The sequence below is a fragment of the Oryctolagus cuniculus genome, chromosome 16, assembly GCF_051225735.1.
Source record: "Oryctolagus cuniculus isolate XC-2025 breed Fujian yellow rabbit chromosome 16, ASM5122573v1, whole genome shotgun sequence".
In the NCBI taxonomy this organism is placed as follows: Eukaryota; Metazoa; Chordata; class Mammalia; order Lagomorpha; family Leporidae; genus Oryctolagus; species Oryctolagus cuniculus.
The window spans coordinates 87,571,038-87,586,059 of record NC_142882.1 but is presented as its reverse complement, the minus strand read 5'-3'; the positions used below and the strand labels follow the sequence as shown (position 1 = coordinate 87,586,059).

The window sequence follows — 15,022 nt, the reverse complement described above, 5'->3', positions numbered from 1 at the left end:
GGTGTAAACCAACCACTCACAGCACTGTGACAACCGAGCCATAAGAAGCATACACAGGCCGGTGCCGCGGCTCACTAGGCTAATCCTCCACCTGCGGCGCCGGCACACCGGGTTCTAGTCCCGGTCAGGGTGCTGGATTCTGTCCCGGTTGCCCCTCTTCCTGTCCAGCTCTCTGCTGTGGCCGGGAGTGCAGTGGAGGATGGCCCAAGTGCTTGGGCCCTGCACCCCATGGGAGACCAGGAGGAAGCACCTGGCTCCTGGCTTCGGATCATTGTGGTGCGCTGGCTGCAGCAGCCCTTGAAGGGTGAACCAACGAAAGGAAGACCTTTCTCTCTGTCTCTCTCTCTCACTGGCCACTCTGCCTGTCAAAAAAAAAAAAATTATAAAAAGAAGCATACACAAGGCACAGGTTTAGCAGAGAGAAGGTGGCTGGCTGGGTCTAGGGATGCAAGTCTCAGGGAAGACCTGCGTGGCAAGCGGAGGCCAAGTAACACCGCTGAGCTGTGTGATGATGGGAGCATTCGTCTCAGTAGCCTTGCCGCCTACCACAGTGCCCAGCACACGGTGGTGGTCAAGGTGGAGCCACAGAATTTGCCTGAATGAACAGGAACCGGGCTCAAGGGGCCCAGCATGTAGCAGTCCATTTTCTGTGTACTCAAAGTCGTCTCTTTGCAAGGTTTTGCAACCTGGGCCTCTGCCAGTGTGCACCTGCGCAGAGGAGTGGGACGCCCACTGTTTTCTCGTGTGGGAGGATTGTGAAATGGCCGTGGTGTGTGCAGCACCACTTATTTTACGTAGAGATCCTCTTAATCTGCTTCTGTGGTATAAGAGAATTGCTAAAAATCAAAGTAACAGGACGTTGCAGACTTTCGGAAAAAACGTCGTCTTCTTTATGAAAACATGTATTTTGCAAACATTAACATTGACTTTAAATAATTATTACAGACAGAGTTAAAATGAGAAGCATGAATGTCTTTGGCATGGGGCCAGTTTATGTCTAACACGTTATTACACAATAAGGTGGTGTCGGATTCTGTTTGTCTTTTTGAAGCCATCAAATCCGCTATACTTCCATTAAAGTGAATAGAGTTTGTGTTTAGAAAATGAATTCCAATGTTATACTTACTGACTCCATATTAATAAAATGCTTGCCTGTAACCCTCAGAAAGGACAGTATCAGTGACAAATTGTCTGGCATCTTTGTAGATTCAGAATTGGAACCAAACTGATTATGATAACGACACATTATAGAATCTCACCTCATCTTTCCTTTTTTTAAGCATTACATAAAAAAGAACAGTATTTAATTGAAAGGCCATAAAAATTCACATCATCACCATAAATATAAACTCCAGTTTACAGATGACTACAATGAGGAAATCTGTTAGTTAATTATGTAGCAACCTGGATTTGGTTCTCAAAAAAATTTCTAAGCTTATGTTCCTTAACACCATATGTTCCAGGGAACAGGAAAGACATCTGAATTCAAATATTTTGAAGAAATGTGTATTTAGCAACTGAATACATGCTAAAGGGAATAATTTACAGCAGCAGTTTCGTTACAGATTTTGCTCCAGTTTTCTAGTTCCCATCTGAAAGGCAAGGATAAATACAGATACGGAACATGTTTACCACCTGGCAAAAAACATGCTTACTGAGTGGACACACACCTTCTGCCCTTCAGCAGTACAAAGCCACCTTGTCACCTGTGTGGGAAAATCTTGCAACTTAGGATGATGTCGAACACATCGCAATGGAGTACTCATAGAAAGTTGTATTTTACACCATTCCACCTTTGCAAAAATTATTTACATCCCCTTTGCCTAATGTGTAGGTAGCAAAGATATTAAACACATACCATTGAAAATCACTAAATAATACATTAAAAAGAAGCATCGAGTGTGCATTTACATGCATTTACACTACGTTTGGTTTCCGCTGGGCCATCTTTTCTCGCTATGATGCGTCTTTTTCATACCTTAAGATTGCTGTCATGGATTGTGTATGGTCATACAAAGCTCTCAACCAAGTCTCATCTCGGATAATACATGCATATGCCAAAGTCTATTAAAATGAATTACTGAGTGGGACGTTAACTGTTTTCGTGCAAACTGCCCTGTCTTGATACATATTGGCGGAAGATTACGACTGAAATGAGTTACTTATCTGCAAGTCATATATCTGCAATTTTCTTCGAACCGTTAGACTCCATGGTTTATAGAGACATGCCAGCAGATTTGTTTTGTTTCTTTTAATTGGAGTCTAGATTTTTTTTGTTGGTTTTTCATAATGCTAAGCAAAATGCATTCAGATTTTGGATGGCATCCATGAAGTTATCATATAATCGCTATCCCTTCAAATTCTTTACTTTTGAGGATTATTATGAAATGAGATACTTCTGTTACAGCAAATAAATTTGTTTCAGCTGCAAATTTAGAATGAATGGCAACACTGAATTTTAGTACAGTTAAGATATTCTATGAACACGAAAGAATGACCTTTGGGGCACTCTTCATTTTTTGATTTAGATTTCAAACACTATTTTTTGTACAGGAGTGTGTCCTTCAAATATTTTAACAATTCAACTTCTATCTGAGGATGAACATCTAAAAGCAACACCATTATACTCAATGGAGACTAAAATTAAATGTGAATATTGCTAGGCTTTCATTTGAAACAAGCGTCAACAAGTTGTTTATTCAAAGTAACAATTAAAACTGAAAGGTGAGCTTCCATCTGGGATGTAGTTCAGCTGATAGGGAATAAAATTTCACTAGTCTGAGGTGAGAAATTAATGCTACGTTAATTTGAATTCTAAGACAGCTGGAGTTAGAATTGCACCATGACTTCATTAGTTAGCAACACGATGTTTTCTGTTCATTTTTGGGCATGATGAAGGATCTAAGAAGGGATTCCTAGAAAGGTGACTGCAGTGCAGAAAAACCAGACGGGAATGCTGCAGGCTCAGGTGGCTTGGGGTGAATGAGCCCCAACAAACTGAGGACAATGAAGGGGCGACTTCTGACCTCAAAAACTTTCGCCAGGCAGGTGCCTGGTCTTGCGGTGAAGCCGCCGGCTAGAATGCCTCATCCCCGGCAGAGTGCCTGGCTTTGATACTTGGCTCTGATTCTTGACTCCAGCTTCCTCTTAACGCACACCCTGGGAGGCAACAGTGGCAGTGGCTCAAGTAATAGGTCCCTGCCTCCCACAGGGGGACCTGGACTGAGTTCCTGGCCCCTGGGTTTGGTCCTGGCTGGATCACTGTGGGCATCTGGGGACTGAAATAGCAGATGGGAATTCTCTCTCTCTCTTGCTCTCTCTCTCTCTGTGAGTGCCTGAAAAAATTACATTGAAAAAATAAAAAAAAATCTTTTACCACATTCTGTCAATTGTATGAAACAAACAAACAAAAAAAACTTTACGCTGTTTAGGCGCGGGTTGTGTCCTGGAAAATAGTTTGCATAAAAATCACTCTGTGGACTTCCAAAGCATCATGTATTCCCCATGTAGATAATTATCTTAAAGTGAGGTGAGGTGAGGCAGATGATGCAGATGTAAACAGTGGAGATTCTGACTTTCGTTGTTCTAAATGTTACTGATCTCTCTCTGCGGAACCCGACACTGACATAGCTGCTACAGGAATCCTGAGAGAGCTTTTATGTCTCAACCATCATGCGGAGATTCAAGTACAGAAAGATATTTTCCCATTAATACTATGCTAACAGTATTAATAGAAAATTAATATTAACACTATATTAAGACAATGCTTAATATTTTGTGAGATACGCAGTTCCTTTTCATGGACCCACTAGACAGAAAACATGTACTTAACCAATCCTCTTGTTTCTTTCCTGTTTTGCTGCTTGAGTGCTCTGCTGTTCTGAGCACCTCATGCAGTTAAAATTAATTTAGATAATACTTAGAACAGCTTTCATTGGTTTGGTTTCCTCAGGAAAAAAAAATGAAGCATAATTTATATTCTGGTTTCAGGATTAAATGTTAATAATGTATATAGATATTTTAGGACAATATCAGGTATCCCTTTTACAGATCTGCGAATGTCAAAGGAAAAAAAGCAGCACACAACTGGAATCTTAAAACAAAACTATATAGCACAATAACTGTAAGACAAAAACCTACTCTAGCTTAGAAAACAGCTAACCTTTACTGCATATTTGTCATGGTACATTTAAATTATCGTTTTAATAAAATACATCTTTAGGTCAAAGCTGAAAGAACACATCAGTAGTCGATCAGTGTAGCCCATTCTTCCTCGGGTGGTGCGTGTCTGTGTTCGTACTTCCGCGGAGCGCGTCCTTCCTCCCATCTTTCTCCCTGTCCTGCTCCAGGACAAACACCAGTGCGGCAGGCAGAGCCACCCCGGCCCCCAGCCGCGTTCTGGAATCTTCGTCAGCGGAGCCGGGCCACGCGGTGCACGGCGGACACGCGCTCCCGAGCAAGGCTTGGCTGATGGCGCTGGCTCCGCCCGCGGGCGGCGTGGCCAAGGGCGCCTTCGTTTCTCGGGCAGGAAGAGAGCGACACCGGTACAGTCTGCGCCCCGGGACGCGCACGGGGCCCTGGGGTCGGGGGCCGTCGCGGCCGCACACACCCGCAGTTCCGTCCCGGGGCCCGCGCGGCTCAGACGCTGCGGGGCGCCCGCTCGAACTCGTGGGTCCTCCGGTTCCTGCCCTTCTTGCTCTCCTGCAGGTGCTTCCACTTGGTGCCGCCGCCCTGCGCGTGCCCCGGCCGCGGCCGGCGCTGCTTGCGGTCCCTTTTCCACACCTGCTCGCAGAACTCGTCCATGGTGTTGAGGTGCGGGTGGCTGAGGAGCTGCATGAAGTCCCGGTACCACACCTTCTGGCTGGGCGTCAGGCCGGGGGCCGCCTCGCGCGCCGCGGCGCCGGCGCCGTCCCGGGGCAGCAGCGCGTCCAGGTGCTCGGCGTCGATGACCTCCAGGCGCACGCGGAGCAGCGTCTGCATGAAGCCGTGCTCCACGGCCTGGCACAGGTAGCGGCCCGCGTCCCGCCGCTGCAGGCTGCGCAGCAGGAGCCCCTGCTCCGTGCGGATGAGGTGCTCGTCCACCCGGACCTGCGGAGGAGAGCGGGCGTGAGGCGCGGGCGTGAGGCGCGGGCGTGAGGCGCGGGCGTGCGTGAGACAAGGGCGCGTGCCGGAGCCCCAGCGGGGGACCAGCCACCGCCGAGGCAGCTCTGGCCCAGCAGCGATGGCAGGTCCACCTCGGAACAGCTACAGTGGCGCACAGAGGGGAGAGAGAGAGAGGAGAGACAGAGTGTGTGAGTGTGTGTGTGTGTGAGAGTGTGTGAGCATGAGAGAGTGTGCGTGTGTGTGAGAGAGTGTGAGTGTTAGAGTGTGTGTGTGAGAGAGAGTGTGAGTGTGAGAGTGTGTGTGAGTGTGAGAGAGTGTGTGTGTGTGAGAGTGTGTGTGAGTGTGAGAGAGTGTGTGTGTGTGAGAGACAGAGTGTGTGAGCGTGAGAGTGTGTGTGAGAGAGAGACAGAGGGACAGTGTGTGAGCGTGAGAGAGAGTGTGAGTGTGTGTGTGTGTGAGAGATAGGGAGAGAAGAGAGAAACTGTGTGAGAGTGTGAGTGTGAGAGAGTGTGAGTGTGTGTGTGTGAGAGAGAGACAGAGTGTGTGAGTGTGAGAGAGTGTGAGTGTGTGTGTGTGTGAGATAGGGAGAGAGAGAGGAGAGAAACTGTGTGTGTGAGAGAGTGAGTGTGAGAGTGTGTGTGAGAGAGTGAGTGTGTGTGAGTGTGAGAGAGTGTGTGTGTGAGTGAGAGAGATAGGGAGAGAGGAGAGAAACTGAGAGTGAGAGTGTGAGGAGTATGAGTGTGTGTGTGAGAGTGTGTGAGTGTGAGTGTGTGTGTGTGAGAGAGAGAGAGAGAGAGAAAGAGAGAGACAGAGACTGGGCCGGGCTGAAGCCAGGCGCCCGTAACTCCATCTGGGCCTCCCATGGGGGTGGCAGGGACCCAGGTACTTGATGGAAGCAGACGGGGCCTCAATCCCAGGCTCTCCCATGTGGGATGCGGGTATCTAGAGTGGGGCTTAACCCGATGCCCCACACACCCACTCCTATTGATTAAGATGCACTGGGAAACATTGGTTGTGCAATTATTTTTACAGAATTTCTTATAATAGTTTAAGATAATGCCAGAAAAGAACCAAGATAGACTTTATAAATTTTAAATAAATATGGGAGATAAAAACATTAATATTGGTTAACATTATTAACATTAGTTAAAAATAAAATTGGAACTAAGAACCATGATAGTAGAAAACAGTGGGGGCATTAAAATGAATTTAGATTAAAATTTGAACAGATGACATTTTCAAAAAGCAGCAGTTGAGCAAGCAGAAGAAACTGTCTTAGATACGACATTAATATGAGGCTACATTTCTAACTTGATTTTCATGCTGAACACAGTTTCCGATTGAGATCTCAAAGCCTAACCTGATAATGTCCCAAATTCATCTTCATATCTGTAGGATGCCATTGTGTAAAGACTGCTTAGAATGTCAAAAAAGATAATGGGAGCATTTTTATCTTTATGTTCATATTATGCCTGTACATTTCTCTGCCATAAGGCGTTTTACAGATTCCATAGTCTGGTTATGCTCCGGTGCCCGTTTATGGCACTTAGAGTGGTGGTGCTCATCCTGGCTTCCCACATCGGAGTGCCTGGGTTCAGGTCCCTGCTCTGTGGCTTATTCCAGCCTCCTGCTGATACAGCCTGGGAGGCAGCAGATAATGGCTCAGGTGGTTGGGTGGTGCAGCCCTGGGGGGAGACTCGGATGGGGTTCCCAGCTCCTGACTTCAGCCTGGTCCAGCCTCACTGTTGTGGAATGTGGGAAGTGAACCCGTGGATGGGCGCTCTGTCACCATCTGTCTTTCTAATAATGAATAAATAAATACAAACTTAAAAAAGCTTTAAAGATGTATAGAGCGCTCACTGGGATTTTTGCATATATATATATTTTTTTAATTTACAGAGGAAGAAATAGCTCCATTGAGGAGGAAAATCGGCCTGATGCTTCATCAGTAGTTTATTCAGACTGATTCTGCAGATCCTGGGTCCTAAATCTACCACTCCCTTCTCCCCGTCTCTCCTTCTCATTGGAGGAGTAACTAGCAGAGAAAGGTAAACAGGTTTGCAGAAAAGAATGAACACAGTTACTAGGATGATTTGATTTTTTGTGTGTGCACAAATATAGCTAACAGAACTATGTTGTAGTGACACAGTAAGAAATAAGGAGACCCTAAAATAGGCTCCTAAACTGCTCTGGGACAGACTCGTACCACATCACACACACACACACACACACACACACACACACACCCCGCCCCTCCTGGCACGCACCCAGGAATGCCGTCAGCCTGGGGGAACACTTGTTTAATGGATGAGCTATTGATCCGTTAAGGAAAGGCTAAGGGTTCTCAGTGTTTTTCTTCCCCTCAGCTCTGCAGAGCTGGGACTGCCCAGCAGCATGCGTTGGACAGAAATGACCCGTCCGTTTCACGCCTGTACCTCTTCCTTTCGCTCTTCATTCCGCCGCTGGAACTGCCAGTACACCAGGGCCCTCTGTGACTTGGGACTGCATTCCAGGAACGTGCTACTGTTCTCCACCCCGTAGATGATTCTCTCTTCAAGGCTGTGGCCATGGTGATTATCTGGCCAGGGGTGAGGAAATGAAATGAGAACGTATTAGAGAGGCAATGTCAACTTTCCAAAGCACTTGCCTGGAAATTCAGTTGGAAGCTGTTTTCCAATCGAGTGAGGATGGCAGGAAAGGCGAGGGCCCAAGGTTTCGGAACCCAGTGCCTCCCTAAATGGACTCGTGACTTTGGTGTGAGTATTTACATCATATACAGGGTTGCCCAGCAGAAAACAGGATTATGTTAACAAAGTCAGTCATGTGTGTAGTATCACTATAAATCTTTATACGCCATGATAATGCTCCACGAGAAATTATTTTCCCTACAAAGCTCTATGCTCTGGCAAATTGAGCCACTTTGTATTATATTATTCTCTAGGAGAAAAGTTATTAGACTAGGCTTTTGTAACTAAGGATCTCTTTCTGAGAAATTATTTTGCCTCATTGTGTCTGTTTTTCATCTGTAGAATTAAATTCACCCCCAATAATATTTATCTAGCATTTCACAGAAGGTAGATTTCAGGAAGTTTATACTCTCACCAGTAACCCCTAAATAATCCACAGGTTGGTTCTGAAGACCAGTTGGTGTGAAATGTTTGGGACAGCTCCGAAGAAAGATGTGTAATTATAATGCAATGTGGTTTCCATTGTCCTTATTTTAAAATAACACATCTTATATTATTTTCAAAAATTAGGCTCTGGAATATGGCAAGATACAGCCACTCAAAAACCTGTTTCCTGATTAAGTTTCTATTATTTTACCCTTGATGTAACCTCCTTCAACATGGTCACTGAAACACAGCTCAGATCAAAAGGACACACAGGGAGTCCAGGTAAAACTCATGCAGAGAACAAAATTCCACATTATCTCTTATGATCCTGTTTCCATTCTGACATCCTGTACAATCTGGATCTCATTAACTTAATTTAGAAAATAATAAATGCATTTTCACAAGCATAGAAAGCTGACAGCGAAAACAGATGAAAGAGTTTTGCTATTTCGGACTCAGCGAGGTTTTAATTAAAAAAAAATGTCCCCTCCCTCCCTTTTGGTGTCTCTTTGACAGTTTTACTCTCTTCATAATCAACAGGATCCTTTTGTCTGTCAGAACCAATATGGTTTTCTCTCACTAGGTTTAAAACTTTCCATCCTGTCCCAGTCCCTGTCCATGGCCCATGGCCTGCCCTCCCACTCTCCCCGCTGCAGGCCACCCCCTGCCTCTGTCTTCCATCTCCAGGGAAGTGAGGCTTGGCGCTCGCATCTCAGCTGCACCCTAGCTGCTTAAACAAAACTCTTCTATTGTGCTTCACCCTTCTTATTGAAAAGATCAATTCTCTGGGAATGGGAAAAATAAGACATGACTGGCATGGGAAAAAACAATACTGTGTAACAGATTTCAAGTCATTTTTTATGCTGGAGATACATATCTTTGTGTGTTGGTATCTATAATGGCCATAGAAGATTTTTTCCTTCTGAAATTATTAGTGCATATTGAATTGAAAAATATGGCACACACACTAGCTCGCAAGACATCTGCTTCCCTGGATAGAGGTGAGTTGAACCGCTGTGTCCAACAGGGGCAGACATATCTGTGGTTCAGGAACTACTATGAGTAATTGAATACCTGATCCCGGAAGTCAATGGAATTTACATTAAATGCATTTGTTCCTCTGCTAATTGTTCTGCAGCTTGAACTTTTTGATTAAGAAACCCTTTTACTTTTAGGAAGACCCCTCATGACACACCTGACAGTGTGATAACGTTAGATAAGCCTACTGGATTTACAAACAACCCAGTGATCTCCCAGCATCTTCCTTTTCCATTGGCTGCACCTCCCAAGCCCACCTCTCTCAGGCAGAAATTTTAAAGATTTATTTATTTATTTACTTGAAAGATGGAGCCACAGAGAGGAAGAGGCAGAGGCAGAGAGAGAGAAGGCTCCCATCCGATGGCCCCTTCTCCAAGTGGCCCCAGTGGCTAGGGCTGCGCCTTGGCAGGAGCCAGGAGCCAGGATCTCTGTCCGGGTTTCCCACCTGGGTGCAGGAACCCTACCATCTGGGCCATCCTCTTCTGCTCTCCCTGGCACACCAGCAGGGAGCCAGATTGGCAGTGGAGCAGCTGGGACTTGAGTGGCACCCATATGGGATTCCGGCACCGCAGGCAGTGGCTTAGCTCACTATGCCTCAGAGCCGGTCCCTAGAACTTTCTTACAGTAACCAACTTGTTTCTTTTCTAGGCTGCTTTTCTAAGTTACTACCACAATCTGTGGACATCTCAGGCAGAGGAAGTTATTGCTCTCAAACACAGAACTTAAATAAAGTCTTAAATAAAGTCCTTCAATGCCGTAGCTACCACATAGCTAAGAAGACCAACGTGACTTGTATAATAGCAAACAGGAATGTTCAATGTTAATATAACATTATTTTTTTTTAAAAATCACTGCATTTCTATTAATTTAAACATTCTGGCTAATCCATGGAGATAGCATTTTATGATCTTTCTAGTAGTTCTGAGAAACTTGTTCACTTTTTGTTTCCTCTTCAAGTTCTCCTCTGGTGGTGGCAGACTTTTCCCAATGTGCTACAAATAAAACCATCCTGATGGCAAGTTTTTTTCTTATACTTAAAAACATTTCATTGTATGTGCTACTCTCTGTGGTAGAATCCAATACAACTGCATTAGCTTAACAAAGCTTTACACCCAGTGTGTTTGCTTTAGTCTGACTACAGCAGTACTTGGTCGCCGATGGTCTTCAAACACATGGTACTCAGGTGCTTTCTCTCCTGAGTAAGAGAGGAACCACACATGATGCCTTTGGCTCATTGGCTTGGTGCCATTAGTTAGTTTGCTGTGAAAACTACATTCGCCAATGTGTTAAGGTCTCATTCTCCATTATGTTGACCTTTTTTTTTCTATAAACAAAAAGAAACATCTTCAAGCTGGTAACAGTGAAGCCAGCAGTCCTGTCGTAATAACTATCAATTATGGCTGGTGGTACACAGAGGTACTATCGTGCTTCTTTGGTTGGAGATTCTCCTATTTTATGTTTTGTTAGATTCTGCTGCCATCAGCCATAACTATAAAAGTAAATTTACATGGGACATGGCAGTTTCTGTGCAGAACATCTCTGCCACTGGCAAATTTTAATTTAGGACCAAAATGTTAGTTGAAAGTGGTGTTGGCCAAGCATACAAATATTTGAGTGTTCAGATGAAATAACCACTAAACATTTTTCTGTTAATTTTGACATCTTTTAAGCAGTTATCTAATAGCTATTTAAAAAACAATGATGAGACAGTGTTTAATAAATAGCTATTTCTCTTCCTGATTCTTCTACCCTAGACACTTGGATAATTTTTTACAACAAAGAAAGCATTAGTTCTCACTCTGTTTCCTTTTCTGTTTTTCTTACTCTCCCTGTCTCTCTGAATCTCTTTCTCCATAATATTTACCAATGGGAACAGTATTTTGACTCTTGTCCTCTTTAGCTTTATTGTATTCTGTCTTTACTGAGATGTCACGTTTGGTTGTTTATAAAGCTAACGGCTCTGTATGAGTGCATAGTACAGCTGTACTCCAAGTATTTTTCATTTAATATTAAACTCACAGTTACCCAACATGAATAAAATGCTTAGCTGAGGAAATACTGTGGAATAAAGATTTCCTAAGGATATGAAATCTTACAGACGCAAGGTAAGTGTATTCTAACATCTTCCTCTGGATTAAACTGGTGGATCTGAGAGTAATTGGAACGCATTGTTTTAATCACATCAGATAATGGACTGTAATGGGGTCCCACTGGTGTATATCGAGGGAACCCATAAGCAACGCTCTTGTTCTCCCCTGCATTTACGTCCTGATATTGTTGAGTAGAGCATCCTTTTCATGGCGGGATTTTTTCCAAGTTCACCACTGGAAAATTTTTCTTCTGTTCTTGGTTTTTAGGAATTACTGAGATTCTGTTGAATGACTGTCTATTTCTTTTTTGCTAGGAACTTTGTTATCTTCTGTATTTCATTCTACATTGGCTAACAAAAAACTATTAGACAAATTATATGTCTTTTTGCACCATCTCCTTGCCACATGCCTGACTTCAATCTCTGCCAGTATTCCTTCTTTGGCTGTGTGGCCCTGTGGTTATCTTTATCTTATCTTTGCTTTTTAAAAATCAACTAATTATAAATTCTCTTAAATATATTAGGTCAGTTAGCAATTACAGACTATGTAAATTTTGCCCTTTAAAATATATTTCTTGTCGTACTTAAAGTACAGCTGTGTAGAATGTTGGTACAATGTCTGGTAACAGTGATAGTCATTGCTGTTACTGCTGGTTCAGGGTCTAAATGTTAAATCAGAACTTAACATCTTTCATGGAGAATACAGAATAAGACAAATGATGAAACCCTTCATGATCCTGCCTGCTCAAAGAAAATGTTTCCTTTCCTATACGTCTTGAAAGTCTCTTTTTACATATCTCTTTTGAACACATGTAGTCTAGCTTACTGTGATTATTGTTCAACAGTTTTTTTTTTTTTAAACCCCATCTAGAGTGTAAACCCCTGGCTGATGTTTGCTGAATGGCAAATCCAGGTAACTATGTTGAATTTAAAAGCTGAAATCTCATGTAATTTTGACATCTGTAAGATAGGGAGTTTTCATAATTCTGTTATGAAATGAATAAAAATGAATAAAAGTTTAGTCAATCAAGAAGGTCAGAGCAGTTGTCACCCTATTATGATAGAATATTGAACAGTGGATAGATACAGACATTTCAGCCCTTCTAAATTTGTTAAGCTTAATAATGTTCAAAAAGTTGATGTGAGAGATGGTAGGAGCAGATGACGCCTAATCAAGCATACTCCTCAATCAAAAACTCTGAATTCGAAACAATCAGAAGAGAAAGCTATATGAGACCCCTGTGGATATTTTCCCACATTTCCAGGGAAACCTTTACCATGGAAGGGTAGCCATGCCCATAAGTAATTTTATAGATGTTCAAGAAGAAAGGAATCTTACACTTAAACATTTTAAAATATTTTTCACACTTAGAAAGTAACGGTTTTAAATACAAGTGTTTGTCATGAAAATTACCAGTAGACATGAAGGGTAGAGTTGTTAAACTGGCATAGCAAATTCTTGTAGGTTCAGGAATCTGGCTGGTTATAGCAAAATAGTTGAGAGCAACAAAATAGTAAAATTATTTTAAAAGCACCACAGTGTGTTTGGATAGCACAATATTACAATATGTTGCAGCCGTTAATGACATGAAATAATGTTTTTAAGGAAGCAATCTTCAATTAATCATTTCCTCTTTTAGTGGGGTAATTTATGGAAATGAAATGAGTCTAATAAACCAGAAAAAATGGGAGGAAAGAAAGAAGTTAAATAAATTGCTTCCTTTTGTAACAACAAAAAATCATGATATCCATCATTTGGCCAGAAATATCATGTTGCTAAAGGCCTTATTTAGCATTTGATTCTCTTCCAATATAACAGAAACAGAAGGCATCACATTTCAGTTTTCCATTCTTTTCACTCTCCATTTTAACCCCATAAATGTCTCCCAAGATTGAAATGTGAATAATGTGACAATCTTAGGAAATCTGCTGTCATATGGAAAAGTCAAAGATGGATGAGGTAGTGAGCCATATATTCATTGAATTCTTTATATTTCTATTTCACATTTGATGTTATCCCTTTTATTAAAAGTTGAATTTCATAAGCAGTGTATATAAAACAAGAAGCAAATAGATTCAAAGTATTTTAAATATTTAGTTTTTTTTTAGCCATTTTTTTAATATTTAGTTTTTTTTTTTTAGCTAAACATAGTTGCTGGACTACATAAGGAGAAATCAAATTCCAGTTGTTTCCAACACATTGCACTTGTGTTTTCCTCAATAATGTTCAGTATGAAAGTCAGAGAGGAAATGCTGACCACGACTCTTGCTGACATGAATATTTGTGACAATGCATACTGAAATATAAATTTCATCACTTAGATTTTCCTTACTGTAACCTAGATCATTCCCTTCAGAGATAGAACAGGTATCTTATCAATAGAGAAGACTCTAATTTGATTGCAAGTGGATGAAAAACATCTCTTTAAGTAGAGGTAGCTGAAAAGAATGAATCACTATCTTTTGGGAAAATGAAATATTAAAAATGTTTAACCATAAAGAAACATTTCATTCATCCTTAATAGTCATGCATATTTTAACCTGGTAGCAATGGCTACAGCTGATCTAATAACCTCATTAACTGGGGCAGGCATCGTGGTGCCGTGCGTCAAGCCGCTGCCGGGGATGCCTATGTCTGCATCCCATACTGGAGTGCCCGGTTTGAGTCCCAGCTGCATTTAGGACCCACATTCCAGATCCAGCTTCCCGCTAACATGCCTTGGAAGCAGCAGCTGATGGTGCAAGAGCTTGGTTCCTGCCACCCACGTGGGAGACCTGGATGGAGCTCCTGGCTCCTGACTTTTGTCTGTCCTACCCGTAACACTTGTGGACATTTGTGCAGAGAACCAGTGGATGGAAGATCTCTTTCTCCATCTCTCTATATAACTCTGCCTTTCAAATAAGTTAATGAATCTTTTCAAAAGAACTCAATTATTGCAGTGCCCTTAAATTCTACAATCTATACTGAAGGGTAGGTGTATAACAAGGGCATGCTTGTTTATTTGATAAGATAATGCTTAGTCCACTGTCTCTCCAGTGTTGGGTATGATGCGTACATCAGTTAGCTTCACTGGAAAAGCCTGCTGCGTGTGTGTCTGCATGCATGCACAAGTAATGCTCGTGTGTGTGTGTGTGTGAGTGTTAATGCACATGCATGTGTACTTAATCTACCTAGTGGGAACATCACCAATGTATTTGAAGTTTAGTGGATGTGACTTGTCAAGTGCAAAAAGATCCGATTAATTAAACCTCAGAGAAAATTTAATCTTGCAACTTATTAACTTGTTAAAATCAGCTTAAGTGGTTGAATGACTGTTTTATAGCCTAAATTAAGCTTTGTCTTTGGTGCTGGGAAGTAACCATCAACCAGAATACAACATTTAGAATTTTACAATCTAAATAGTTTCCACTGTTTCCTGGATTCGCAGATTCCTATGGATTTGTGTTAAAAATGTGCTAGTTTGTATATAGATAGGTAGATGGATAAACAGACAGCCAGGGCCAGGGTATTTCAATTTTATTACTACTAATAAAACTAATGATATATATATGATAATGGGATTAAATAATTATTAGGTTAACAAGGAAACCATTTGCATGGTTGTATTTATATTCATAAATACAATAACACTGTACATAAATACATAATACTGTACATAAATACAGTAACACTGTACTG

General features: G+C 42.2%; 1 protein-coding gene across 2 annotated transcripts in view; it reads right to left on the bottom strand.

Annotated features, from left to right (window-relative positions):
- Positions 1-1,492: 1,492 nt before the first annotated feature.
- SEMA3A (semaphorin 3A) overlaps positions 1,493-15,022 on the bottom strand; it is a 488,303-nt gene continuing 474,773 nt past the window's right edge. For both annotated transcript variants that reach the window (XM_051853017.3, XM_051853018.3), the window contains exons 18-19: positions 7,539-7,681; positions 1,493-5,088 (exon numbers count right to left, since the gene is read on the bottom strand). In XM_051853017.3, the coding sequence (XP_051708977.3) occupies positions 4,639-5,088; positions 7,539-7,681 (593 nt within the window). In that variant the 3' untranslated portion in view covers positions 1,493-4,638. The remainder of the gene's footprint in view (positions 5,089-7,538; positions 7,682-15,022) is intronic.